Consider the following 27,599-nt stretch of genomic DNA (forward strand, 5'->3'; position numbering starts at 1 on the left):
CCCAGCAAGAGCAGCCTCCCCTGCCCACCGGCTGGGAAGATTTGCACGATTTTAGGATTTCTGTCAGTTTGTACAAAACCCAAASGGTGCAAACGAAGCTGTTTCTACAYCAGAARGTCCCTGGATGAAAATTCCCGACTGGATGAAACCTTGGACCAGCCGTTCCCAGCTCCAAGCTACCACTGTTTCTCCTCCTTCCTCAGAATGTTTTCTCCAGCTTTCTTTACTTTTTTATTTTTTTTTAGAGAACATTTTGCCACGAACAGGCAGAACCTGTTCTGGACACACTCAGAGCTGCTCCCCATCTGCAGCATTTGCCAGCACGACTCGGAATTTTTATTATTTATTTTTTTTTTTCAGGATACTCCAGACTCTCTCTTGCGTGTGGGCGCCTCGCTGCCTCACCCAAGGGAGACGTGGGCTTGGAGGAATCACAAGGATGAAGCCCACGAGCCAAACCCTGCTSCCTCAAAATCCCAAAAAGAGATCCCAAACCCTCTGGGGTCACTACAGACCCCACTCTTGGCTCTGTTTGCCTTCAATTAAGGACAGACGTGGAACAAAACGTAACGTTTGAGGAAAGATCTTCCACATGTTGGGTTTTGGCAGAGGATGATGGTTTTAAGGCAGCCAAAAAATAACTAATTCTCCCCTCCTTCAGCCAAAAGCTGAGTGGGACCAGAGGGGGAAAAGGGAAGGAAGGGGAGAAGGGAAGAAAATGRGGAAAGGGAAGGAAGGGGAGGAAAAGACAAAAAAAAAAAAGCCAAACTGGAACCAGTGACTCCCAATTTCCGCTCAGAGCATCTCCACATCACAGACACCTCTGTCCCTGTCCCCAGAGCAYTGAAGAGGGTGGCAGCACCTCTGGAAGAATTTAAAATTCCTCCAAAAAAACTGTTTAATTGGGGGTTTAAAATGATATTTTTGGGTTTAGGAAAACATTAGTCCTGAATCACCGAGGGGTTTTCACCTCCTGGCACATCCAGGCTGGCAAAATCCTCCCACACTGAGCTCCCAGCACGACTTTTCCCCGTGGAAGTTGTAAAAAAAAAAAAAACCCACGATGGGTTTAGCGTGAAAGGGGGTGGGGGATGACTTCKGGAATTTGTTATTTTGCTTTGCTGGGTAAATAAAATGGATTTGGGAAAAGAGAGCCGAGGAAGGAGGCGACACACGTCGTGCACAGGGGTGGGATGAGCTGAAAGGGTTTAAAATCGGGGATGGAAAACATGACCTGTGCCAAATTTATCYGAAATTTAAAACAGGGGCAGGAAAGCAGCAGCAGAGGGGGGATTTGTGATTCCTGAATCGGTCCCAAAATGCATTAAAAAAACATCCCAACTCTTCACAGGAAATGGTGGGGAGGATAATTCTGCTCGGGGGGGTTGGGAATGGTCATCCCTCATTTGAGGGTGAGAAAAAGGGGTTTATRAACCCTGCTTGAGGCCAGAAAGGTTCGGGTTGGAAGAAATCCTAAAGATTATCCCATTCCACTATTCCAGGCTGTTCTGGCCCGGCCTTGGATGCATCCAGGGATGGGGAATTCAGGGCGAAGAGCCCCAAAGACACCCCAAAAAAAACTCCCGTTAAACGACGGCCTCAATCCTGGCTGAAATCCCCGAGATTTTTCCGACATTCCCCAGCTTTTCCCCATCTCCTGGGATCCCTCCAGACCCCCTGAATTCCCGAATCTCTCCCGGTTCCATTTGCTCCGCAGGAAGCGGGAKCTTCCCGAGGTCGGGCTGCAGCTCCGGTAATACCGGAAAACCGGGGATTTTCTCCGGTAATCCCGGAGAAATTTCCGCATTTCCAAGGCCATCCCGCCCGTTGTGGGGCTGATCMGTCCCGGTTGTGCGGACGGGTTTTAAAAAGGGGGAAAAAACCCCAAAACGCGAGCGGGACCCTCACGGTGTCACCCGGTCCCCGGTGGAGGATTTCCCTCAGCGCGTCCCTTCCACAGCCCAACCGGGAGAACGGGACCCCCAACCCGGACCCCACACAGCTCCGGGATCACCGGGAAAGGGAACACGGAGAACCGGGAGATCGACGAGATGGGGACACCGGGGGATGTCCCCGGTGATGCCGTGAGGGGAAAACGGCGGCCATCGGGCTCCGCCGGGGTTCTCCCAACCGGTGAGGGAAGAACGGCCTCTCCGGAGAATAACGGAGGAGGGAACGGGCGCGGGGTGCCGGTGTCTCACCTGGGTCGCTTTGTAGAACTGCTTCTTCAGCCCCGCCACCGACATGGTGCCGGTGCGCCGGTGCCTGGCCCGGTGGCGGCGGGGGCCCCGGTGGCTGCGGGCGGCGGGACTTGGGTTTGCGGGGGCGGCGGGAGCTTCGAGATCCTCAGGACGCTCCGCCCGTCCCAGCCCGGCCCGGCCCGTCCCCGTCCCCGCCGCCGCCGCTTCCGCCGCCGCCCGGGCCCGCCCCCGGCCGCCACCAACCACCGAGAGGAGCGGCCGGAGCGCCGCGCGGTGACAGCGCGCCCCCTGGCGGCCTGGCGGAACCGCGGTGTCGCGATAGTCGGGATGGGCGACTATCCCGACACATTGGGACATTGCATTCTCTCGTGTTGGAGACTGACGGTGCCGCAGCCGCGCCTTTCTCCTGCGAGACGCAGCACGGACCGCGTGTGCGACACGGGGACAGCCAGGCAGGGACCCCCCGCCATAGCTCGGGGGGGTAAAAAAGAGGCGATCGCCGCTTTCAATGGAAAACTACAACTCCCAGCATTCCTCGCGGCAACGTCTGCGCCTGCGCGTCTCAGCGGCGGGCGCTAATTGGCCGCTGGCTCCGCCGCCATTTCGCGCGTTGGCTCGGGGCCCTCAGTGGCGCGGCGTGCGGCGGTGGTGGCTCCGCCCACTCCTCCCGGTGCTACGGAAAGACCGATCCGGCCTGCCACCGCCCCGGCAGGAAAGACCGAGCGGCCGAGCCTCCGGTCCAAGCACAAGAACCCCACGGCGCCCCGCCGTCCCTCCACAAACCCACCCAATCACCGCCCGAATCGCGCCWGATTGACACCCACCTTAGCCAATCACCGCCGCCCGCTGCCTCAGCCAATCGGAAAGCGAGACGCGTGAACGGGCGGGTCACGTGGGGCGCTCTCCGCCAATCAGCGGCGCGGGACGCGGGGTCGCCCCGGCTCCCGCCAAGTACGAGCGGGACGGGCCCGGGAGCGGCGGGGGYTGCGCGGGCCGGGCCGTGTCGGGTTCGGCCACCGCCGCCCGGGACGGCCGCTCAGCCGCGCCGGCCGCCGGGACAGGTAGGGCAGAGCTTGGGGATGCGGTACGGCCGGGGAGAGAGGTGTTTCCGGCGGCGGTTGGGCCGCGGGGTGCGCGGGGCCTGCCTGGGGTAACAAAGGAGGCGCCGGAGCTGCCGCCGCGCCCCGAGGCTGGGCCCGGGCCCGCCCTGCAGCTTCGGTGGTGGGGTTATAGATCGGTTTGGGTGGGGAGGTGTCTTAAAGGCCATCCCATCGCGCCYCTGCCATGGTAGGGACACCTTRCACTGKCCCAGRGWGCTCCAAGCCCYGTTYAACCCRGCYTTGGGCACTGCCAGGGATCCAGGGACAGCCTCAGCTGCTCTGGGCACCCTGTGCYAGGGCTTGACCGCCCTCACRGGGAGGAATTTCCTCCTCACATCTCGTTGGGTGCAGGCCCAGGCTCCTTGGGGACATTCCTGCCACCCCAGCGAGGGGGACACTGTGGCTCCAGGTTCCTTTAGGGTGACAGTGGGACCCTTTTATCCTCCCTCCCCATCCCTGGGAGAGCTGCTGGGCTCTGCCTCAGCTGTCCCAGCTCGTTGGGAACATAACCCAGGTGTTGATTTGTTGTTTTCTCCCGTAGCCATGGAGTGCAGAGACAAAGCTGCTGTTCCTCCACGGAAGCTTGTCCAAGGTAAGGCACTGTCTCTCCTCCAGCACTRCTTTAACGCATTTAATTAATGTTTTTAATGCTAAAAACATTTCAGACCTGATTTTRTGAAATACATTGGCTTGGCTGTGATTAAACCATCCCTAAGTGGCTTGTCTGAAATCTTATGTTTCAAAATGAATAAAATATTTGGATGGTGGTTCCCCCTTTCCTGTGACTAAATGGTGTTGTCGTTGCAGCTCGGTTGCCCTTCAAGCGCCTCAATCCCGTGCCAAAGGAAAAATTCGATGTGGATTCAGAAGTCAAAAAAGTCAAGAGCTCCCCGAGTGCTTTTGTTCCCAGCAAGGATCCCTCCYTGGATGCCTCCGGTGCCTCCCTGGACAATGTGGAGAACGACTGCCAGCTGGGCTCAGATGGGAATTTAACTCCAAAACTCGTCAATGGAAAGGGTCCCTTAGACCATTTTATCCAGAAAACCTCGGGAGGTGACACAAACGACCCTGGGGTTGTTCCTGACCCTCCTCAGGACTCTGCCCATGGATTTGGGGACAGCACAGACCGGGCTGATCTGGATTCCAGAGCTGCTGTAACCAACGGGACAGAACTAAAACCGTCCAGCTGCCCAAATTCCTCACAGAGCATCCCAAAAAATGACCCCACAGAGACTTCTGAGGCACGGGAGGATTTGGGAGGCAGCACAAACGAACTGAAGGATGTGCTTTTTGAGGGGAAGGTGCCTGTGGTGCTGCTGGAGGAYATCATGAGTGGAAAATCACCACCCGTGGTTTCTCTGGAAACGTCAGACAACGAGGCCATGGAATCATCTCACGAGGGGGACTCAGGACTGAGCAATTCCTCACTGAGCTCAGGGAGCTCGCCCGAGGTGCAGCTGGTGGCAGAATCCAAGAGGAACACGAGTCCTTTGGCTGCCTCCACACCTGCCAGGAAGGTGGGGCTGCTCTCTTTTGGCMTCAAATTTTGCAATTTTTGGTTTATGGGGAAGGGGGTGAGTGGGACACAGAGCAGCAGAGGGGTGTTGATTAATAACTGAATTATTGCCCTTTGGAATCTTTAAAGGATTTTATCCTGCCTGCTTCTGAGCTGCTGCTGTGTTTACATTTTTTTTAATGAAATGCCCACTTTGGGATTTGATGTTTTGGTAACAGAGAGTTCCAAATCTCCGACAGTTTTGTCCTTTAGGTGCTGCTTTCCAAGCTCTGTCTCTCCTGCTGCAATTCCTGTGAGGATGTTCCCCCAGTACAGGCAGTGCAGATGCTTTTCCAGCTCTGAATTTCTGCAGCTACCACGGAAAAGCTCTGGCACAGATTTCCCAAAAAAAGCTGTGGATGCCTCATCCCTGGAATTGTCCAGGGTTGGACAGGGCTTGGAGCACCCTGAGGTRGTGGAAATGTCCCTGCCATGGCACTGGATGGGATTTAAAATCCCTCCCAACCCAAATATTCTGGGATTCCATGAAAAAAACCCTGGCTGAGGTTGTTTATTATCACCAAAGTTCCATTTTAGCAGYTCTGCTTCAACCAGAAACCCCAAATATTCTGATTTTTGGGGCAGTTTTGACAGAGAATCCGCTCAGGTGGCCGAAGCACCGTGGGTGTGGTTCTCCTGCTCCTTTTGCTGTGTTTTATCAAATGATCAATTCCTCCTCTGTRAAAACTCCCAATCTCCCACCCCTAAAATAAACAGACACACTCAAGCAGGCATGAAATATTTTCAGTGTGGCAGAACAACAAAAACACCCCAATATAATCCAATATTTCCTTGCTTGTGTGCTGCTCCCCAAAATGAGAGTCCTGACGGGTTTGTTTTCCTGGGAGGAAACAGCTCTGAGGAATTGAAGCCCCCACATGACAGAATTCTTGTTTTAKATCAGATAAATATAGAAAATAAAGCAGTTGGGATGTGTTAGCCTGTTAATCACAGTTTAAATGTGATGCTGTGAATGGCAGGAGGAGGAGGGGAGATCTGAGAGTGCTGAAATATTGACAAATGAGGCCTTTAACCAGTCTATAAACAATGATCTTAAGCAGAAAATAACTATTTTTTTTTCCCCATAAATAAAAAATAAATGAGAAAAATACCCTGTTTAGATTTTAGTGAGCTGACACTGGTGGAAGATCAAGCAGACTGATGACAAGAAACAGTGTTAAAATACAGAAAACAATCCTTGAATTTATAAAGTTATTCCTAAATATCACAGCAGGATAAGTGGGTAAAAAAAAAAACAAACAAAAAAAACCCAAATGTAACTGGAAGGAAGTGACTTTGCCATATTTAAATGTCCCTCGTGGTTCAGAGCAGCTCTCCTGGATGTTCCTGAGGGGTTTTTTATGCAAATGTGGTAATGTGAGGATTTCATGGGAACAGGAGCACTGGAAATGGAAATGGGGAGATTGGATATGCCTGAGRTGTGTCCTCATTCCTGCTCCCCTGGAATGCTCAAGATCTCCTCTAAAATTCCCATTTTTGTCGTTCCAGGTACCTCAGAAATTCCACAGGAGCTCGGCAGAGAAGGAGAAGCTGAGATTGCAAAGAGTAAGGCATTTCCCTGACACACAAACCTCACCTGAGCAGCAGCCAAAACCCTTTGCCTTTTACCTCAGCCCACCTGGAGCATCTTTTTTTGGTGTTTAATGAAAAACTTTAATGAAAAACTTTAACGAAAAACTTGAATGAAAAACTTTAACACAGGCAGTTAAAATGCTTTGCTCCTCCCAAAACTGTGGGTTCATTTGGTGCACTTTAGGAGGAGATTGGGAACGTTTCAGGCCCAAAATTTTAAATCTGTTTTTATTAAAACACAAAGAAAATTGGGGCATTTTGCCTTCCTCCAGGGTGTCACCACTGGGTACCACCACTGGGAATGCTCAAGCTCCAGRTTCTGTTTCCTTGGATGCAGCTCCCTAATTTTTGCTGTCAATCATGGAATTCTGGATATCCAGGAGGCTGAAGGATCCCCTGGAATTTCCAGCAGTCATTTCTGGCTGAAAGGGCTTTTTTGGGGGTTGTTTTATCTACCCTTGGGAATATAATTGTATCTCTCAGTGCCTTGTTTATAAACTTCACATGTTTTATATAAGTTGTACCCAGCGCCCCCATATAAAATCCCAATCTGTTGTTTTCCTCCTTTCTATAACTACCTCAAAAATAGCAAAAATGTGAGGGAGAAAGGAGAAAAGAAGCTAAAAATGCTGCTGAGARTGAAGCAGAGCTGTCAGCTCATTTCATGACTCAGGCTGACAGTGTTGTTTCCTTGCCATTGGCACCRTTTGGCTCTTGGTGGCTTTTCTGTAGTTATTTTGTGTTGTGAAACTGCTCAGGAAGCCTCGATGTTGACAAGGAGAGAGTGAAATCAATAAAAGAAAAGTGAAAATATTCCCAGGGAGGAGGAGAATCCTCCTTTYCTGGTGATATCACCGGTGCCTGTGACACTGAAAACTCTTAAATTTGGCATTTTTCTCCTTTGTGTCAGCAGAGGCGTGGTGAGAATTGGAGTTGTTTTGGGAGAAAACACCACAAAAGGCAGCAAATCCAATAAAATCTTCTCCCTGCTGTTCACAGAGTGCTCCTTGARCAAATTGGATGATCTAAAATGGAATAAAACAAAGAATAAGCTCCACAATTTGGAGCCTCAGTTATTCCCTGAGATCCCACTTTGGGAGTGACCCATGAGGATCATTGAAATATTTTTTAATAATTAAAAAATCAGAATTTATGGTGTAAAATCAGCATAAATTCACTTGTAAAAAGTGGCATCACTGCCTCCCTGTGATGGCACCAAAGCTTGGCTCAGGGCGAAATATTTTGAAAACAATCTGAAATCTCCTGTTAAATACAGCAATAATTACAATTTTTTAATTCCCATCTCATTTTCCCCTAATGCTACMGTGATAATGAAGATGACTCAATACAAAGCTCAGAGAAATGCAAGCACCTTTTTTTTTTTATTTTTGGCTAAGGGAAAAGAATAATTAAAGCTTTCAGAGAGGCAGCACAGCTGGTTTGTTCCTGAGGCACTGGGATGTGCTCCCAGCTCATTTTTGGGAATAATGTGGGACCTTCCCAAAATGTTCTTTGGGATATTTTGTGATGCTGCAGGTGGAGCTTTGGGTGGGTTTGATTTCTTCTTTGAAGGAGCAAAATTCTGATTTTAATGTGGGTTTTGATGCCATGAGAGTGGAATTTGCTGAGTTCCCAAGGTACTGGGATGTGCTCCTAGCTCGTTTTTGGGAATAATGTGGGTCCTTCCCAAAATATTCTTTGGGATATTTTTTGGTTCTGCAGGTGGAGCTTTGGGTGGGTTCAATTTCCTTTTTGAATGAGTAAAATTCTGATTTTAATGTGGGTTTTGATGCCATGAGAGTGGAATTTCCTGAGTTCCTGAAGCACTGGGGAGCTGTGGATGTGCTCCCACCACATTTTTGGGAATAATGTGGGTCCTTCCTAAAATACCTTCTGGGATATTTTGTGGTTCTGCAGGTGGAGCTTTGGGTGGGTTTGATTTCTTCTTTGAAGGCACAAAATTCTGATTTTAATGTGGGTTTTGGTGCCATGAGAGTGGAATTTGCTGAGTTCCTGAGGCACTGGGATGTGCTTCCACCTCATTTTTGGGAATAATGTGGGTCCTTCCCAAAATATCTTTTGGGATATTTTGTGATGCTGCAGGTGGAGCATTGGGTGGGTTTAATTTCCTCTTTGAAGGTGCAAAATTCTGATTTTAATTGGAGTTTTGGTGCCCCAAAAGCACAATTTCCTGAGTTCCCAAGGCACTGGGATGTGCTYCCACCTCATTTTTGGGAATAATGTGGGTTCTTCCCAAAATATCTTTTGGGATATTTTGTGATGCATCGTGTGGGGTTGATTTCCTCTTTGAATGAACAAAATTTTGATTTTAATTGGGGTTTTGGTGCCCCAAAAGCCATTCCCTGATTGTCCCCTTTGTGCCCCAGGACCAGGAACGAGCTGACAAACTCCAAAAGCTTCAAGCAGAGAGGGAGGAGAAGGGGAGGCTGAAGGAAGAAGCAAAAGCTGCAAAAGAACGAGCCAAGGARGAGGCCAAGAAGAGAAAAGAGGAAGAGAAGGAGTTGAAAGAGAAAGAAAGGAGGGAAAAGAAAGAAAAGGAAGAGAAGGAAAAAGCTGAGAAGCTGCGAGTGAAGGAGGAGAAGCGCAAGGAGAGGCAGGAGGCTTTGGAGTGAGTGCCTGGGCTGCTTTCCATCCCCTGCCTGCCTTTCCCAACCCTCCAGAGGCTGAAATTGTGCAGCAGCACCAATTTGGGGTTTGAAATGCTGCAGGAGCACCAGTCTGGGGTCACAGGGAGGGTTTGAAATTCTGCAGCAGCACCAATTTGGGGTCCCAGGGAGGGTTTGAAATGCAGCAGGAGCAGAATTTCACCAAATTTGGGGTCACAGGGAGGGTTTGAAACGCTGCAGGAGCACAATTTGGGGTCACAGGGAGGGTTTGAAATTCTGCAGCACCAATGTGGGGTTACAGGGAGAGCTTGAAATGCTTCACCAATTTGGGGTCACAGGGAGGGTTTGAAATGCTGCAGGAATCTGAGGTCAGAGGGAGGGTTTAAAATGCAGAAATCTGGGGTCACAGGGAGGGTTTGAAATGCAGAAATCTGGGGTCAAAGGGAGGGTTTGAAATTCTGCATCAGCACCAATTTGGGGTCACAGGCAGGGTTTGAAATGCTGCAGAAATCTGGGGTCACAGGGAGGGTTTGAAATGCTTCACCAATATGGGGTCACAGGGAAGGTTTGAAATTCTGCAGGAGCTCCAATTTGGGGTCACAGGGAAGATTTGAAATGCTGCAGCAGCACCAATCTGGGGTCACAGGAAGGATTTTAAATGCTTCACCAATTTGTGGTCACAGGGAAGATTTGAAATGCTGCAGCAGCACCAATTTGGGGTCACAGAGAGGGTTTGAAATTCTGCAGAAATCTGGGGTCACAGGGAGGGTTTGAAATGTTGCAGGAGCACAATTTGGGGTCACAGGGAAGGTTTGAAATGCTGCAGAAATCTGGGGTCACAGGGAGGATTTGAAATGCTCCAGCAGCACCAATGTGGGGTCACAGGGAAGGTTTGAAATTCTGCAGGAGCTCCAATGTGGGGTCACAGGGAGGATTTGAAATGCTGCAGAAATCTGGGGTCCCAGGGAGGGTTTGAAATGCTTCACCAATTTGGGGTCACAGGGAGGATTTGAAATGCTGCAGCAGCACCAATCTGGGGTCACAGGAAGGATTTTAAATGCTTCACCAATTTGGGGTCACAGGGAAGGTTTGAAATGCTGCAGCAGCACCAATGTGGAGTCACAAGGAGGGTTTGAAATGCTGCAGCAGCACCAATTTGGGGTCACAGGGAAGATTTGAAATGCTGCAGCAGCCCCAGTTTGGGGTCACAGAGAGGGTTTGAAATGCTGCAGGAGCACCAGTCTGGGGTCACAGGGAGGGTTTGAAATGCTTCACCAATTTGGGGTCACAGGGAAGGTTTGAAATGCTGCAGCAGCACCAGTTTGGGGTCACAGGGAGGGTTTGAAATTCTGCAGAAATCTGGGGTCACAGGGAGGGTTTGAAATGTTGCAGGAGCACAATTTGGGGTGCCAGGGAGGGTTTAAAATGCTGCCCCATCCCAGAAATGCCTTCCCCTCCTGCCCTCTGTCACCTCTGTCACCTCTGTCACCTCTGCTGTGCACTTCATTCTGGGCCCTGTTTGCTGATGAAATTCCCCATGGTTCACAATCCCATCCATTTCCTGGTGCTGAGGGAAACCTGAGGCAGCCTTTTGACATTTTGTGGCTGAAATGGGTCAATATTTGCTCTGSAAGGAATGAACAAAATCTTCTCTGCTCTAAACCAAGCGTGGTGCTTGGCTGGAGTGCCAAATTGTCCTTTTGGAGGGGTCTGGATCAGGGTTTTGAGTTTCCCATCCCTTTCTCAGTGCAAATAAATCCTTCCTGGTGTGTGACAATTTGTCTTTGTTTTCAAGGGCAAAACTCGAGGAGAAGAGAAAGAAAGAGGAGGAGAAACGGTTAAAGGAGGAGGAAAAGGTAAAATTTTGTTTTTACCTTGGCTTGGTTATAAATTTTACTGGGGTGAAATGGTGTTGGTGATGCCACTTGGGATGGAATCTGTCCCCTCTGACCTGCTGGGTTTTGGTTTTTTTTTACGCTCAAGAGTTTTGGTTGTGGTTTTTTTTTACCCTCAGAAGTTTTGGGTTTTTTTTTTTTTACCCTCAAGAGTTTTGGAGGTTTTTTTACCCTCAAAAGTTTTGGGGTTTTTTTACCCTCAAGAGTTTTGGGTTTTTTTTTACCCTCAAGAGTTTTGGTGGTTTTTTTACCCTCAAGAGTTTTGGGGTTTTTTTTTTACCCTCAAGAGTTTGGGCTTTTTTTACCCTCAAGACTTTTGGGGTTTTTTTACTCTCAAGAGTGTTGGTGGTTTTTTTTTACCCTCAAGACTTTTGGGTTTGTTTTTTTTTTTTTTACCCTCAAGAGTTTTGGAGGTTTTTTTTCCGTCAAGAGTTTTGGGGTTTTCTTTTACCCTCAAGATTTTTGGTGGTTTTTTTGCCCTCAAAATTTTTGGGTTTTTTTTTTACCCTCAAGAGTTTTCTCTGTGTGTTCCTCAATGCCCACCAGTGAACTGTCCCCTGGCTATGTCAGGGGACACAAGAAATGTTTTCCTTCACTCCCAGGAGCTGGTGTTGCCTAAATTTTGCATTTGAAATTCAATTTTTTTGTGAATCCCAAAGCTTTTTGTGTCTCTGTGCTGATATTTTGTKTCTGGGTTCTCATTTCAGCGCCTGAACGCCCAAAAAGCAGAAATCACCAGGTTCTTCCAGAAACCAAAGACTCCMCAAGCCCCGAAGGTGAGGGATTGTGTTTTGGGKTTTTTTTTCTAACAAATTCCCTGATTTCCTTCTCACCCACCCCTTTGGGCTGCTTAGGTGGACAAAGCATTAATTTTTCTAAATTTCCCACTCTCAAATTGTAAAGGATTTTAAGAAAAAAACCAGAGCAGAGACTGCAGAGAATTTTGGTTGGTTCAGTAAAACTCTCAGCTCTGTTTTCTGCACTGTCTGTAAAGATTACCTGGAAGATTTGCTGAAATCTTGCATAGGAAAGGCTTAACCTTAATCTTCACTTAATCTAAATCTTCACCTCAGACCTGCAGCTCCTTCCCAGGTATCCAAACCCTGACATCCCTCCCTTGATATTCCAGACTCTTGCTGGCTCCTGTGGGAAGTTTGCTCCTTTTGAAATCAAGGAGAACATGGTTTTAGCCCCTCTCAGYCGTGTTGCCCTGGATCCAGATTATCTGGAGCAGCTGGATAAACTCCTGCACGCCCAAAATGGTGAYTTTTCCTTCCTGATGGATCTAAAACGTCGTAAACCACGAAAAACAGGGCCCACTTTGGTCAATGACAGCAGTGACAGTATCAACAGGTCAGTTTGGGTTTGAGGGCTCATTTTGTGTGGTTTTTTTAAAATGAAATTAAATGAAAATTAATGAAATTTAATGAAATTAAATGAAAATTAATGAAATTTAATGAAATTAAATGAAATTTAATGAAATTAAATGAAAATTAATGAAATTAAAGGGTTTTGGGGGGTGATTGGAGAGAAGGGAAGGCTGGAGCTGTTCCAAACCATCTTGTCCCTTTGTCCCCAGTGACGTGGTGGTGGTGGACAGCTGCCAACCTGATGGTGTCCCTGAGAGGGAGAAATTTGGCAGGATGAAGCTGCTGCAGTTCAGTGAAAATCACCGTCCTGCCTACTGGGGTACCTGGAACAAGAGAACCTCCCTGATCCGTGCCAGGAATCCCTGGTCCAAGGACACCGTAAGCACCTCGGCTCCTTTGCTTGTTATGCTCTGAAAATGAATGTGCTTGGCCARCTCTGTTAGGAAATTTAATTCACAAACACCAGAGGTTTATGTTTGAAAAGGAGACAGAGGAGTCCTGTGACTTTATTCAAATAAAGGGAGAGGCCGTGGGACATTTCCATGGAGTCTCTCCAATTTTTAGAGAGTGCATTCTCCTTTTTATCCCAATTTTCCGACTGCATTTCTTCTCTTTTTTCCCATTGACTGAAATACTTGAGGGGTACAAACTTCTTGAATCACCTAATACAGACCCCCACCTCATGTACATCCCTCCTCTTTTTTTTTATTCTTTGTTTCTGTTGTTTTTCTCTAAATCCAGGGATTTAGCACTGCTTGGAGTGAGTAATTCTGTGTCAATTAATGGAATTCCTGTAKAATTTACTCACTACTCCTTTCACCTATCAATATCTAACCTTCTGTACCAGCAAACTCCATAATTTGTTTTTAAAGCCATCTCCCTCTCATTCCTTTCACCCTGAGCTTTCTGTGCATTCCCTCAGCTGTGAAATTCCAAACTGGGTTTTGTGTGGAGCTCTCAAAGGATGAGCAGAAATGGAATCTTGGGGTTTTCTTGCAGAAACTGCTGGACTAYGAGGTGGACAGTGATGAAGAGTGGGAAGAGGAAGAGCCTGGAGAAAGCCTCTCTCACAGTGAGGAGGTGAGGATCCTGCATGCTGAAAATAAAAAATTTGGGAGCTCTTTGCACTTGGCAGTGTGATTCCTGATCTGTTTTATTTGCAGGATGATGAAGAGGAGGGAGAGGATGAAGATGAGGACGATGGGTTTTTTGTACCCCATGGGTACCTATCTGAAGATGAAGGTGTGACAGAGGTGAGCTGGCTGTTCCTGAGTTTCCAGTGAACTGTGTCATGTCAATATTGGCAGGGGAAGAAAAGTGATTGAGGCAAAATGATGTTAAAAAACTCTTTTTTTTTTATCCTGGTGTGGATTTAATGAGTCTTTTCTCTCCCGTGGCTGCAGGAATGTGATCCAGAGAACCAGAAAGTTCGGCAGAAACTGAAAGCCAAGGAATGGGATGAGCTGATAGCAAAAGGCAAGAGATTCCATGTCCTGCAGCCTGTGAAGATTGGCTGTGTCTGGGAATGGGCAGCACAGGACAGCAGCACCAGCTCAGACCTGAAGATTCTCCAGCAGTTCACAGCCTGTGTGCTGGAGCCTCCCGTGGCAGAGGAAGAGCAGCAGACACAGAAATGCAGCAAAAAACGAGCAAARGATCAGCAAAGTAAGAACTGAAGGGTTAAACAGAGCTGTTGTGTTCAGTTTTGGGGGGAGAAGGGAATTGCTGAGGGTTGGATTCACAATGAGCTGTTTCTGACAAGTCTGGAATCYGAGGAATCTCTGAGAGCTCTTGGAAAGGAGATTTCTGGCTTTGCCTCTCCAAAAACTCTTGCTCTGGGCAATCTAGGAAATAAAGCCAACCTGACTTGAGCAAGCTCAGATTTCAGATGAGCTTGAGCCTGTTCATTTTTTGGGGGAGAGGGTTTGGTTTGTGTGTTGGTTCTCCCAGTTCTGAGCTTCTCCTACACCTGATGAGTACAAGGACATGAACAACTCACACAAATGGGGTGAGGATTTCACTCCAAAGTGTCATTGTTATTCCAGATAAAATTTAGCTGCTGTCACAATTTTAGAATYCCAGAGTGGTTTGGGTTGGGAGGAGCTTAAAGCCCATCCTGCCAYGGGCAGGGACACCTYCCACTGTCCCAAGGTGCTCCATCCCCATCCAACCTGACCTTGGACACSTCCAAGGACAATCCAATGAAGTGATTTTGGGTTTAACTTCTCTAAATTCCATCCCAGCCTCTTTTCCCCACTCTGGAGTGGTTGTGCTGATTTAGGCTTCCTCAAATTTTAACCAATTCCCTTTGTTCCCCGCAGTCTTGGGCCACCTCCTGCTGCTGCTGGTGTTCATCCAGAAATTTAGGTTTCCCCAATTTTTAACTAATTTCACTTTGCTCCCTGCAGTCCTGGGCCACCTCCTGCTGCTGCTGCAGGTCCAGAAATTTAGGTTTTCCCAACTTTTAACCAATTCCCCCTTGCTCTCTCTAGTCTTGGACCAGCTCCTGCCACTGCTGCAAATTCAGTTTAGGTTTCCCCAAATTTTAACCAATTTTCCCTTTGTTTCCCCACAGTCCTGGGCCACCTCCTGCCGCTGCTGCACGGCAACGTGCACGGGAGCAAGGTGATCATCCAGGAGTTCAGGCTTCCCCAACTTTTAACCAATTTTTCCTTGTTTCCCACAATCCTGGGCCTGCTGCTGCTGCAGGTCCAGAAATTTAGGTTTCCCCAGCATTTAACCAATTCCTCCTTGCTTCCCACAGTCCTGGGCCACCTCCTGCCACTGCTACACATCCAATTTTGGCTTCCCCAAATTTTAACCAATTTCCCTTTGTTCCCCACAATCCTGGGCCACCTCCTGCTGCTGCTGTACATCCAGAAATTTAGGTTTTCCCAACTTTTAATGAGTTCCTCCTTCGCTTTCCACGGTCCTGGGCCACCTCCTGCTGCTGCAGGTCCAGAAATTTAGCCTTCCCCAAATTTTAACCAATTTCCCTCTGTTCCCTGCAGTCCTTGACCACCTCCTGCTGCTGCTGTACATCCAGAAATTTAAGTTTCCCCAATTTTTAACCAATTCCCCTTCGTTTCCCACCTGGGAATTCAGGCTTCCCCAACATTTAACCAATTCCCCTCTGTTCCCCACAGTCCTGGGCCACCTCCTGCCGCTGCTGCACGGCAACGTGCACGGGAGCAAGGTGATCATCCAGGAGTTCAGGCTTCCCCAAATTTTAACCAATTTTTCCTTGTTTCCCACAATCCTGGGCCCCCTCTTATCCCTGCTGCACATCCAGGAGTTCAGGCTTCCCCAGTTTTTAAATGATTCCCCTTTGTTCCCCGCAGTCTTGGGCCATCTCCTGCCACTGCTGCACATTCAGAAATTCAGAATTCTCCAATTTTAACCAATTTCCCTTTGCTCTCTCTAGTCTTGGACCACCTCCTGCCACTGCTGCAAATTCAGTTTAGGCTTCCCCAACTTTTAACCAATTTCCCTCTGTTTCCCACAGTTCTGGGCCACCTCCTGCCACTGCTGCACATCCAAAATTTAGGTTTCCCCAACTTTTAATGAGTTCCCCCTTCGCTTCCCACGGTCCTGGGCCACCTCCTGCCGCTGCTGCACATCCAATTTTGCCTTCCCCAATTTTTAACCCATTTCCCTTTGTTCCCCACAATCCTGGGCCACCTCCTGCTGCTGTACATCCAGAAATTTAGGTTTCCCCAACATTTAACCAATTCCTCCTTACTTCCTGCAGTCCTGGACCACCTCCTGCCACTGCTGCAAATCCAGAAATTTAGGTTTCCCCAACTTTTAATGAGTTCCCCCTTCACTTCCCATGGTCCTGGGCCACCTCCTGCTGCTGCTGCAGGTCCAGAAATTTAGGTTTTCCCAACTTTTAACCAATTCCTCCTTGCTTCCCATGGTCCTGGGCCACCTCCTGCTGCTGCACATCCAGAAATTCAGGCTTCCCTAACTTTTAACCAATTTCCCTTTGCTCCCTGCAGTCCTTGACCACCTCCTGCCGCTGCTGCACATCCAATTTTGCCTTCCCCAATTTTTAACCAATTTCCCCTTTGTTCCCACAGTCCTGGACCACCTCCTGCTGCTGCTATACATCTAGAAATTTAGGTTTCCCCAACTTTTAACCAATTCCCCTTTGCTCTCTCTAGTCTTGGGCCACCTCCTCCTGCTGCTGCACATCGAGAAATTTAGGTTTTGCCAACATTTAACCAATTTTCCTTTGCTCCCCGCAGTCCTGGGCCACCTCCTGCCGCTGCTGCACGGCAACGTGCACGGGAACCAAGTGATCATCCAGGAGTTCAGGCTTTCCCAAATTTTAACCAATTTTTCCTTGTTTCTCACAATCCTGGGCCACCTCCTGCCACTGCTGCACATCCAGGAGTTTAGGCTTCCCCAACTTTTAACCAATTCCCCTTTGCTCTCTCTAGTCTTGGGCCACCTCCTGCTGCTGCTGCACAGCCATGTGCACAGGAGCAAAGTGATCATCCAGGACTTTAGGCTTCCCCAAATTTTAACCAACTTTTCCTTGCTTCCCACAGTCCTGGGCCACCTCCTGCCGCTGCTGCACGGCAACGTGCACGGGAGCAAGGTGATCATCCAGGAGTTTAGCCTTCCCCAATTTTTAACCCATTTCCCTCTGTTCCTCACAGTCCTGGGCCACCTCCTGCTGCTGCTACACATCCAATTTTGGCTTCCCCAATTTTTAACCCATTTCCCTCTGTTCCTCACAGTCCTGGGCCACCTCCTGCTGCTGCTGCACATCCAGTTTTGGCTTCCCCAATTTTTAACCAATTCCCCCTTGTTTCCCCACAGTCCTGGGCCACCTCCTGCCGCTGCTGCACGGCAACGTGCACGGGAGCAAGGTGATCATCCAGGAGTTCCAGGAGTGCTGCCGCCAGGGACTGCTCAGCGTTTCGGGGACCGATGGCAGCGACGGGAGCCCCCCACGACCCCACACCCCTGGAGCAACCCCCGAGGATGGAGGGGTCCCCTCCAAAGCTCGGCTCAAGAGGATCATTTCTGAGAACTCTGTGTACGAGAAGAGGCCCGAGTTCAGGATGTGCTGGTACGTGCACGCCGAGGTTCTGCGCAGCTTCGGCCGGGAGCACCTGCCYGTCCCCTGCCAGTGGAATTATGTCACCCAAGTGCCCTGTGCTGGCAAGGAGGAGGTGGGCACCGTGCCAGGCGTGGCTGTGGCAYTGCCAACACCCCTGGCAGCCAAGAGGAAGGCCACCCACAGCATGTCCATCACCAAGTTCATGAAGAGACCTCGGGATGCGGAGCAGGTGAGTTGATGGKTGCTGGGGTGTTTTGGGAATGGGGTTGGGGGTGTTGGTTGCCCCCCAGCTCAGCCTTTTGCCCTCCACACCAGGCTGATGCCAAAAAACAAAGCTCACCTGAAACAGAGGCCAGGCAAATTGAGCAGAATAAAGCAGACAAATTTAATCCAGGCCTGCTGGTACACTGAGGGCAGACAAAGCTTTCTYATAAGGCTGCACCCAAAATTCACCCTAAGTCACAAGATTTTCACCTTTTATAATTGCCCTCAGTTCTCCAATGGCACCTTCAGKTGGTGATGTCAACCACCCAAAATTTACTCCCCACAAATCTCTGTTGTTTCCATATTTTAGTGCCTTGAGCASTGAAGTGTCCTTGAGTTTCAGGCCCAGGGAGGAATTGTTTTGTCTAAAGATGGGACAATAACATCTTTAATCCTGCACACTGGAGAAGTACGAGACTACAGAGATGTGAAAATAGAGAAACTRAAAATCCTAAAGCATYAAGATGATTCTTTTTGTGGGGGAAAGGAAGGGAACGATGTCCCTAAAGAGATGGATTCCCTTTGTGTRCCCACAGCTTGGGCTCTCAGTTCCACTGGAAACGCTGCTCTCCTGCCATTCCTCCATTCTCTATTTGGCAGCAGTCACATCCAGGCTGTGAATAGTTGGAGTGTCTGCCTGGCCTTGGTTTTCCAGCTGTGTGGAGCTGCTGTGCAGGTTTTGATGGGTGCCGGATGCACGGCCTGAGCTGCTGATTTACAGCAGTCCCATGTGAATGTGTTAAATGTGATTCCTGAGTGCTGCAACTCACCCCAGAACAACCTGTAAAAGTCTCCAGTTCATCCTGACACACATAAAGCTGAATTTTCGAGAGCTTAAAATGTAATGATTTATATTACATTTTTAAATGTAATAATTCATAGGGATAAAATGAGGTGGAATTGCAGTGGTCGGTGCTTGGGAGCTTTGTTGTGGTTTTCTTGTTGTTGTTTCTGCTTTTYAGGGYGGCCAAATCATGGYTGAAAAATGGGATGATGGAATTSCAGMCTGGTTTGGGTTGGGAGGGATCCTAAATCCCATCCAGTGCCATGGGCAGGGACAGATCCCACCATCCCAGGGTGATCCAAACCCTGTCCAAAATGACCCTGGATGCTCTGGGCATGACCACAGCTGCTCTGGGCACYCTGTGCCAGGGTCACCACCCTCCMARGGAACAATTCCTTCCCAATATCCCAYCCAGCCCTKCCCTCTGCCAGTGGGGAGCCATTYCCCCTTCTCCTGGCACTCCAAAATATCCCAATTTAGGAGCTGAACCTTGGGTTTATCAGCTTTTTTTTTCTCCCAATCCCACAGGCAGTGCAGGGTTTGAAATCCCCATCAGTGGATTTATTCCTCATACCCTGTGCACCAGGTTAGGAAAAAAAAACCCAGAAWATTTGGGGTTRGGAGGGACCTTAAAGCTCATYTYGTTCCACCCCCTTCCTATGGACCACAGCTGAGGCTTTTGATGCTTTTTATGCTTTGCCTTCCCAATTTATTCTTGGCTTTTTTGGCTTTTCTGCTGAAAAAGCTCAGCATTCAGGTATTGATAGAGATCAGAGACTTGTGAGAAGCTGTTCAGCCCCCAAACTCCATCTGCTTGGGTTTTTTTTTTTTTTTTTTCTTGTACACTAAATAAAGGCAGAGATAAAAGTCTCTGCTTGGCACCCACTGGAAATTCAGCTTTATAAGGGAGGCAGAAATAGCAAAACAAAGGCTTTTAGGAGAATTACATCACCAGCCTGAACGCTTCAAAGCTTCTTAAAGCTGTGCTGGYGAGGTGCAGCTCCCTCAAAGGTGTCACAGCCCCAAAAAAAAACCAAAAAAACCTTTCATGGTTGATGTCTCAATCAGGTATTGAGATGCCACCCTACCTGTCGAGCCTGGGGAGGGCAGAGCTGSCAGAAATGCCACCCTGGCACGTGTTTTTTTAGCAGGAGGTTCACCCCAGGGTTTGTGTGAGTAAAGGTGATCTTACATAAGCTGTGGAGAGGAAAAAAAAGTGGGTACTGAAGTGGGCAGCACCTGCCCACGTGTAGGAGGGGTTTCATCTGAGAGCTGGGGCTTTATTGAAAAATGTAAATTGAAAAATGTAAATTGAAAAATAATGTAAATTGAAAAATGTAAATTGAAAATTTCTTGGCTTGGAACAGTTTGTAGGGAATGGGGATTGGGATTTTTATTCCAGTTCCAGCTGAAGGGGAAAAAAAAAACCAAACCAACAGACTCTCACAATTGGAGTTTGTGTWGATTGTAAATGATAAATTAAGGAACTTTAATTAAAGGAATTAATTTTTTCATCAAAAGGGCTGTCCAGCCCTGGYACAGGGAATTTCAAAGCCCSTGTGGATGTGGCACTTGGGGACAGGGTCAGYGGTGACCTTGGCAGYRCTGGGGACTCGCTGACCTTGACAATTCTGTGACTGAAAAAAAATCAACAGAGAGGAGAGAGATTTCCCTTCCCAAACTGCAGTCAGTCAGATCACCGTGGAGCTGTGGGTGTTGTGTAAGAGGGAAGGAGCAGAGCTTGGCCCCATTCCCGCTGCAGATGAACCCTTTTGTCACTGGGAAATGGTGACAAAAACTCCCCGAGCTGGGAATTGCTGCTTTTCCTCCCCTCAGATGTGCCCAGCCCGTGCCTGCTCTCACACCTGGCACCTGTTCTTTCTTTTTTTCTTTCTTTCCCTCAAGGCTGCAGAGATGGATGGATTTCAGGCAGACACTGAGGAGGATGAGGAAGATGATGACTGCATGATTGTGGATGTACAGCCAGCAAAAGGTGGGAAGGGAGATGGGGAGCAGCCTCTCACAATTCCCCAAAGGAGCAGGAATGTGGCTAAAATTGAGATTTTTCTGCCCCTTTTTCTGCTTTTCTTTCTAGATATTTTATTCTAGATATTCCTGCTTTTTAACTTTTTTTTTTAAGATGTTTCTTTGCTCTTCATGGCCTTCTCCAACCTGTCCTGTCTCCTCTCCTCCTCCTCAACAGCAAATGAGCAGCACTGTTACCTGATCATTATTCTAATATATAATCCCATTAATTATTATTTTTGGGAACAGAAATGAGCGTTAGGGCAGCGCCAGCAGATCCAGTGGTAAATTATTGATAAATATTGCTGCTCTCTGGGATGTTTGGATTGTCTGCTGCCTCCTCCAARGTGCCAATTGAAGGAAACAACATCAGGGGCTCATCCCAACTGCTGCTTTTCTCCACAATCCGAGCAATTCCTGCTGTTTGTGTCCCAGTTATCCCCTTGGAAAATCAACTTCAAAGCCCCTCTGCTGCTGGGATGAGCAGGAGGAGCAGCTCCTTTCATCTCCCCGAGGTTTTTGGACGTGATCACACGGATCAATGAGCTGACACCCAGCACGTGCTGCGCTTTCCAAAGCTCCAGCTCTTTTCTTCCTGCTCACAATGGAGCTGCTCCAAGGAAAGGGGKTTTGTGTGGAGCAGCTCCTCTGCCAGATAAGGCCTCGTTCACATCAATTCTGCAGCGTTTGACCCATTCCAGGCGTTATCTGAGCTCTCCTTCCTCTCTGAGCTCCAAAGCACTGCTTGGACCAGAAGCCTGGCTTTAATCTTAAGCTGCTTTTGCTTATTAGGCAGCTCTGAGCTGCAAACCTCRCCTCAGGTTTGTCACCTCTTGTTCTGAGGATGTCATTGAGCAGCTTCCCTCCCTCAAGCTCTGCTGACACACACCCAGCTCTGTTTGTTTGGCTCTGCCCGACTCCAAAGCACCGAGAAAAAGATTATGGAAATCCTTTTTATGGTTGAAGTGATTTTTTTTATTCGGGATTGGTGATATTAAATACGAAGCCAGTATTAAAACCAGTTTTTAAATAGCGTTGAAAAAGAGACTCACAACAGATGCAGGCAGCTAAGACAGATAAAACATAAAGTAGTCAAATTCTACTGGATTAATGAGGGTGTTGATAAAAACAAACCAAAACCAACACATTTTTTCCTTTGCAGGTTCTACAGCTTCAGAATCCAGTGGCACAAGAGCTGCTCACCAGGACAGCCCATCTAATAGAGTTTGAGACTTAAATGCCTACTAACTCCTCTGTATGTATGTAGAATGAGCTAGAACATTTTAAACCTTGTGTATCTTTGACCGAGATACTTGCAAGTATTCCACATTTCTTGTAAAGAGAAGACAGCACTTTGTTCTGCTTCAGACCAGATGGAAGCTTAAATTTCTAGTTTTAACTTTTTAGCTTTTTTTTTTTTTAAAAAAAAAARAAAAAAACCCTGCATATTAATCTGTCCTTAATAAAGCATTATTGAAATGTTGATACTTCTTTGTAATGGAAGGTATCTAAGTTATCTCTAAAAGTAGCTTGAGGGATTTTGGAATAAGCTTATTGTGATGCCACTGGGGAATGACTGTTGATAATGTTGTACAGCGTGGCCTTGGGTATAAATGATGTACAATTATATATGAATTTATGCTCTTGTACCATCCTGTTTGTGGTCTTACTTGCTCCAGAGAACAGCAGCAGGGCTTTACCWTTGGAAAAAGGGAAAATGCATCGTTTCTCTTTATTTTGGGACAGGCTGAGTTCCAGGTCAGGGGTAGATGATCAGTGTTCTGTCTGCATCAGAGCTGGGCTCTGTCCCACAGAAAAACTGAGGTGTAAAGAACTGAATTGGCATCAGATTTGATGAAACACAGACAAGACTTGTTGGGGCTTTTAACGTTATAGGGCTGGTGAGTTATGAGTTCGTTCTTTTAAGGATTGTCAGTTATTGGGGGTTTCTTATCTCCCCCATGGGCAGCAGCAGTAGCTGTTAGCTGTGAAGGGACAAGGGCTGTGATGCTGCCCCACTAACACCAGTACCAGCCCCAGCTCGGACTGGTTTGGCATCTCAAACCTGACACCAATGCAACTGAAAGAACTGGGATCGGAACTGATCTTTAAATAATTCTGTTTAATCAGCCTAAGTATAACTTTACCCCAGTAGGGTCTCTCCAGTAGGAGTTACAGTGCACACAGAAGCAAAAAGGGAAGCTGAGTCCTAAACCCAGCCCCACAGCCAGGCTCAGCTTGGTACTCCAGCCTAMCAGCACCTAACCCCAGTGCCACCTCTGCCTTGGCACCACCTCAGGCAGCCCCTGCTCCAATTTGGTGTCGAAAGCTCCTCAGTGCCACTGGGAGCTGGGAGGGGACAGCAGGGTGCAGCCCCCTCTGCAGAGCTCAACCAACRCCACCTCTGAGCTCCCGGAGCTCCAGCAGCAGTCTTGGGAAAAGGAGGGAAGAGTCTCACCCCAGCAGCACGGCCAGCAGTGCCCTTTATTTCAGGAGAGAGTCTGCACCCCGGCCAGCAGYTCTGCTTTCAGGGCGCTGCACTGCTCCTCCGCCGCCGCCGCTGCCTCCACATCGGCCATGACTGCAGCATCCCAGGCCAGGCTTAGCAAGGCCGAGGGCACCTGGGCAGGACAGGCACCTCAGGGACCCCAGAGACAGGACAGGGACCCCACAGGCAGGACGGGCACCTCGGGGACCCCACAGGCACCTCAGGGACCCCACAGACAGGATGGGCACCTCAGGGACCCCACAGGCACCTCTGGGACCCCACAGGCAGGACGGGCATCTCAGGGACTCCATAGGCAGGATGGGCACCTCTGGGACCCCACAAGCAGGACGGGCACCTCTGGGACCCCACAGGCACCTCAGGGACTCCAGAGGCAGGATGGGCACCTCAGGAACCCCATAGGCAGGACGGGCACCTCAGGGATCCCAGAGACAGGACAGGCACCTCAGGGATCCCATGGGCACCTCAGGGACCCCATGGGCACCTCAGGGATCCCAGAGGCAGGACGGGCACCTCAGGGACCCCACAGGCAGGACGGGCACCTTGGGGACCCCACAGGCACCTCAGGGACCCCAGAGACAGGACAGGGACCCCAGGGACCCCACAGGCAAGACGGGCACCTTAGGGACCCCAGGGAACAGGACGGGCATCTCAGGGACCCCATGGGCACCTCAGGGACCCCAGAGACAGGACGGGCACCTCAGGGACTCCAGAGACAGGACGGGCACCTCAGGGACCCCAGGGAACAGGGGGCAAGGAATCCGACAGCCCAGCCAGTCCCACACCTTCACTCCCAGCTTGCTGCAACCTTGCCCTGGTACCCTTGAGTTCAGAACACCCTGTGGGCGTTCACAAACCTGGAACTGCTCCAGCTGAGAAGGACAAGGGGGATTTCTGCAAGAAGCTCCTTTCAGGCTTTCTGTTSAGACCCTCCCTCACCCCTGCTGCGTTCCCTCTTTCCCAGTGTGGATATTCAGCCCCTGACTGCACTTTGCTCCAGGAGGGAGGACCCTGCACTTCTCTCCCAACCTCAAATCTCCCAAACAGTCACTTGTTTGTGCTTAAAATGAGGAGCCAGAGCACACCCTGGGGCTCTGAAATGGCACAAACTTCTCCCCCAGCTCAGAGTAGCAAAAGACTCTGATAGGAGACTCTGACAACCTCAAGATGCTCTGGAAGGTACCAACAATGGTTTTTTTCACTCACCAACCCACATTCATTGAAGGCCAAGTTCTCATCAGTCAGTTTGACACCTCCGGGTGCCAGGAGCTCAAAGGGCAGCCAGTCCTCTTTGAGGGCTTCTCTCACAAATTTGTAGAGTGCAGAGACCGATTCTCGAGCATAAAAAGTCCCTGCCATGAGAAAACAAGGGGAGAGAGTCTGGCATTTAACCAAAATCTAACCTTTTGTGGTCGCTTCCGTGGGGCTTCACCTGCTGATGCCAACTTGATCGACGACTTCCCTGACCTGCAGCCAGCCTGATTTCACTGAAAACCATTAAAGCAGAATCCCCAAAGAAAAATWGTCAATTGTTGGGAGCCCCTGCCAGCCTGTAACAAAGAGCTGGGAAAGCCTGAAATGATTTGCAGAGTTCTGCTGGAAGATTTGAAGAGGATTTATGCTGTTGTACGGTCTGACATCACACAGGCTGCTGTCACAYGCTGATCTAATGAGTCCAGCTTGTTTCCAGAGGCCTGGGAAGAGCAGGSTTTAATTAATGATGCCTTGAGATTCTTCCCTTTCTGGCTTAAAATCCCAACCCTGAGCAGGGGGAAAGGTTTGGAGAGGGAAGAGTTCACAGAGAAATGTTAATCAAAATGTTGTTTTGGTGTGGTTTACCTTCAGCACGCCCTGTTACACAGTTCCTTACACTATCAATATTCTCAGAAGCTTGTGGAGGTGCTAGAGGAGGGCTGAGGAGCCCNTTTTACCTTGCAGGATGTATCCATCGGGAAAGCGCACCCGGAGCAAGGTGTAGTTGTATTTCCTCATCTCCCTCTGCTCCTCCTTCTCGCGCATGGCCCTGGTTCTCAGCATGGACGCCTTCTCCACCGCCTCAGTCCTGCGGGGAACAGAGCTTTGTAGGCACCGAGGAGAGGGCACAGAGCTGCTGCAGGCACCCCCTGACCCCAGCACGGGCTCACCGGAGCCGCTGCTCCCTGCGCAGCTCCTCGGCCGTGAGGTTGAAGAAGTCGTGGGGCAGCTCGAAGCGCGCGGCAGCTCCGGAGGCCGAAGGCTGGAACACGGTGAGCTGCCGGTGCAGCTGCGCCCGCACGGGCTCCGAGCTCAGCAGCTGCTCCTTGTGCTCCTTCAGCTCCTCCAGCCTGCTCAGCATCTCCTCCTTCAGCACGTAGTACTCCTCCGTGCTGTCTGCAACCACAAAAACGCTCTGTTTTTACGGCRGGGACAGGGATCTCCAGGAAAATGTCACATCTCCACAAGGAATGTGCAATTTCAGAGACTCTATGGAGCTCTCAGCAACCTCCCCCAACTCCCCAGCACCCCACAAAGCCCTGACTCCACATTAACACCCCGAGTTCTTGCCTTGCTCTGGAACAGACAGCGTTTTTGTCTCAAACCCGACAGCCTGGAAAAATTTGTGCGTCCCTTCCAAGCAGCTTATCCTTTCCTGGAAAAAAAAAAGACAGGATTTGGATGGAGTTTGCTCCAAGCAAGGGCTTTGCAAGGCTGGGCAGTGCAGGAGTCTGAGCTCACCTGAAACACCTTGTTCTGCAATTTGATTTTCCGGTATTTCTCCTCCTCTGGATGGAGATAGATGTTATCCAGGTACCTGCAGGAAGAGAAATGCACTGCCTGGATTGCAGCAGGACATGCTGCTCCAAGGTCAGAGAGGATTTTTCCTCACTGGATTTTTCACAGATTAAAAAAAAAGCTGAGAAACCCAGGAAAATAAACTACATCGATGTTTGGGGGCCAAACCAAACAACCAGCAGCTCCCAAACCTCTTCTAGTGGAACAGCTCTTCCAGGATGCTGCCATTAGGTCAACTGATAAATCAGATTGTTCAAAAGCTCAGTTTTCTTCCAAAAAAAAAAAAAGCCTTTGCCAGGAGCACAGCAAGAAAATCCACCTGGGAAGGGATGAGCTGCCCTCATCCCACTCACTTGGCCATGGTCTCCACGCACAGCCGGACCTTGTCCCGATCCTTATTGAAGGTGTGGATCTCCATGATGGAAGCAGCCACTGGGTCCACGGAGAAATACTGGGGGAGAGGGAGAGAAACAGCTCAGGGAGGAGTGACCCCAACTCTGCACATTTGTTCCCTGTTTGTTGGGTTGAAGATCGTTAAACAGGTAAAAAATTAAAAATTATCCTGGGGGAGATTTTACAGGGCACAGAAGGAGTTTGAGGAGGAAGAAGGGAAGCACTCACTGCYTGGATGGCTTCTCGAAGGTGCTTTTCCTTCTGGTCTTTCCTCACAACATCACCGGTCAAGGGGCAGATGAAATAAACCCCCGAAACAGAGGGAGCAGCTGCCCCTTCCTCCTCCTGCTCCTGAAGGAGATAAAAGCAGGCACCAGGCTGAGCACGGGGAGGTTTTTTTGGGGGATTTATGTTTATAAACACCCTGGCAGATCCAGCCAGGACAGGGAGAGCAGCCCCCAGGGGTGCTGAGTAGGGAAGGGCAGTGTCCCCCTCACCTTTTCCTCCACGGAGAGCCCCTTTTCACTGGCAGCTGCCTCGGCCATCAGCTCTTTCTTCACTACAACACACAAATCCCGGTTCGACCGGAGACTCAGCACATTCCAGGGAARCAAACACCTGCCCAGGTGTTGCGTCCCAGCCCGGGGCTGAGCGTGACCCCATTTCCACCAGAGCAGCCCCAAACCAGARCCGCGGCCGGGTGTTTTTCCAGCCGGGCTCTGTTGGATCCTCGATTTTCCCCCCAGCCCGTTCCTACCCTGGTTCTTGATGGCCTCCTGCGACGAGCACGGCGCCTTCCCCTTGGGTTTCAGCTCCAGCCGGGCCAGCGCCGCGGCCGCCGCCTTCTGCGCTTCATCCGTCGGGGCCTGACGGGGCTTCGGGGCCACCTCGGCCTTGGGCTTCTCCTTGGGGGCCCTGGCACGGAGAACACGGAGAGCACGGGCTCGGTGAGCGCTCGGTGCGCACCCACCCGCCGGTGACACCCCCGGTGATACCCCCGGTTGGCCCCAGCCCGGTGAAACCGCCGTGCCCCGGGAGGAACCGGCGGCGGAGGGGCCGGTGGTGCCCGCGGGTGGCGTTACCGGCGGTGGCGTTACCGGCGGTGGCGTTACCGGCGGTGGCGTTACCGGAGGGTCCCCCCAGCTCGTACCGGGACGGCTCCGAGAGCTTCTGCCCGGGCCCCGCCGTCTTGAACTTCAGATCGGCCTTGATCTCCTGGAAGAACTTGCGCATGGCGGTGCCGGGCTGGGACCGGGCCGGGACGGGGAGCACCGGGAGCGCCGGGAGCACCGGGAGCACCGGGACGGGAGCGGGGCCACCGCGCCCCCCCCGCGCTTCCGGCCCGCCCGCGCCGTCACCGGAACGGGGCGGGACCGGACCCGCGGGGCGCCGGGGATGGGGCGGCGAGGGGACGGGGGACACCGGGACAGCCACCCCCGG

The 27,599-nt window shown here is 50.0% G+C and overlaps 3 protein-coding genes across 4 annotated transcripts in view; 1 reads left to right on the plus strand and 2 right to left on the minus strand.

The window, feature by feature from the left end:
• Positions 1-2,411, minus strand: part of SH3GL1 (SH3 domain containing GRB2 like 1, endophilin A2) — a 27,302-nt gene extending 24,891 nt beyond the window's left edge. The window contains exon 1 of one of the 2 annotated variants that reach the window (XM_057386754.1): positions 2,202-2,411. In XM_057386754.1, the coding sequence (XP_057242737.1) occupies positions 2,202-2,246 (45 nt within the window). In that variant the 5' untranslated portion in view covers positions 2,247-2,411. The remainder of the gene's footprint in view (positions 1-2,201) is intronic. The other variant, XM_057386753.1, reaches the window with a different exon arrangement.
• Positions 2,412-3,134: 723 nt separating this feature from the next.
• CHAF1A (chromatin assembly factor 1 subunit A) lies at positions 3,135-21,971 on the plus strand. The gene is made up of 15 exons (XM_057386752.1): positions 3,135-3,262; positions 3,843-3,893; positions 4,109-4,818; positions 6,366-6,422; positions 8,837-9,078; positions 10,872-10,932; positions 11,679-11,747; positions 12,101-12,324; positions 12,551-12,719; positions 13,341-13,421; positions 13,505-13,594; positions 13,745-14,006; positions 17,172-17,644; positions 20,369-20,456; positions 21,651-21,971. Exons 2-15 carry the CDS (start codon positions 3,845-3,847, stop codon positions 21,716-21,718), a joined length of 2,643 nt encoding a protein of 880 aa, XP_057242735.1. The 5' UTR covers positions 3,135-3,262; positions 3,843-3,844; the 3' UTR covers positions 21,719-21,971.
• Positions 21,912-27,516, minus strand: UBXN6 (UBX domain protein 6). Its single transcript, XM_057386751.1, has 11 exons — positions 27,310-27,516; positions 26,917-27,074; positions 26,657-26,718; positions 26,388-26,510; positions 26,120-26,217; positions 25,710-25,785; positions 25,539-25,623; positions 25,139-25,364; positions 24,926-25,056; positions 24,201-24,346; positions 21,912-23,109 (listed from the first exon to the last, which is right to left on the minus strand). Exons 1-11 carry the CDS (start codon positions 27,390-27,392, stop codon positions 22,978-22,980), a joined length of 1,320 nt encoding a protein of 439 aa, XP_057242734.1. The 5' UTR covers positions 27,393-27,516; the 3' UTR covers positions 21,912-22,977.
• Positions 27,517-27,599: the final 83 nt, after the last annotated feature.

Source organism: Malurus melanocephalus, unplaced genomic scaffold, assembly GCF_030028575.1.
Source record: "Malurus melanocephalus ecotype Western Australia unplaced genomic scaffold, MMel_1.1 scaffold_1046, whole genome shotgun sequence".
In the NCBI taxonomy this organism is placed as follows: Eukaryota; Metazoa; Chordata; class Aves; order Passeriformes; family Maluridae; genus Malurus; species Malurus melanocephalus.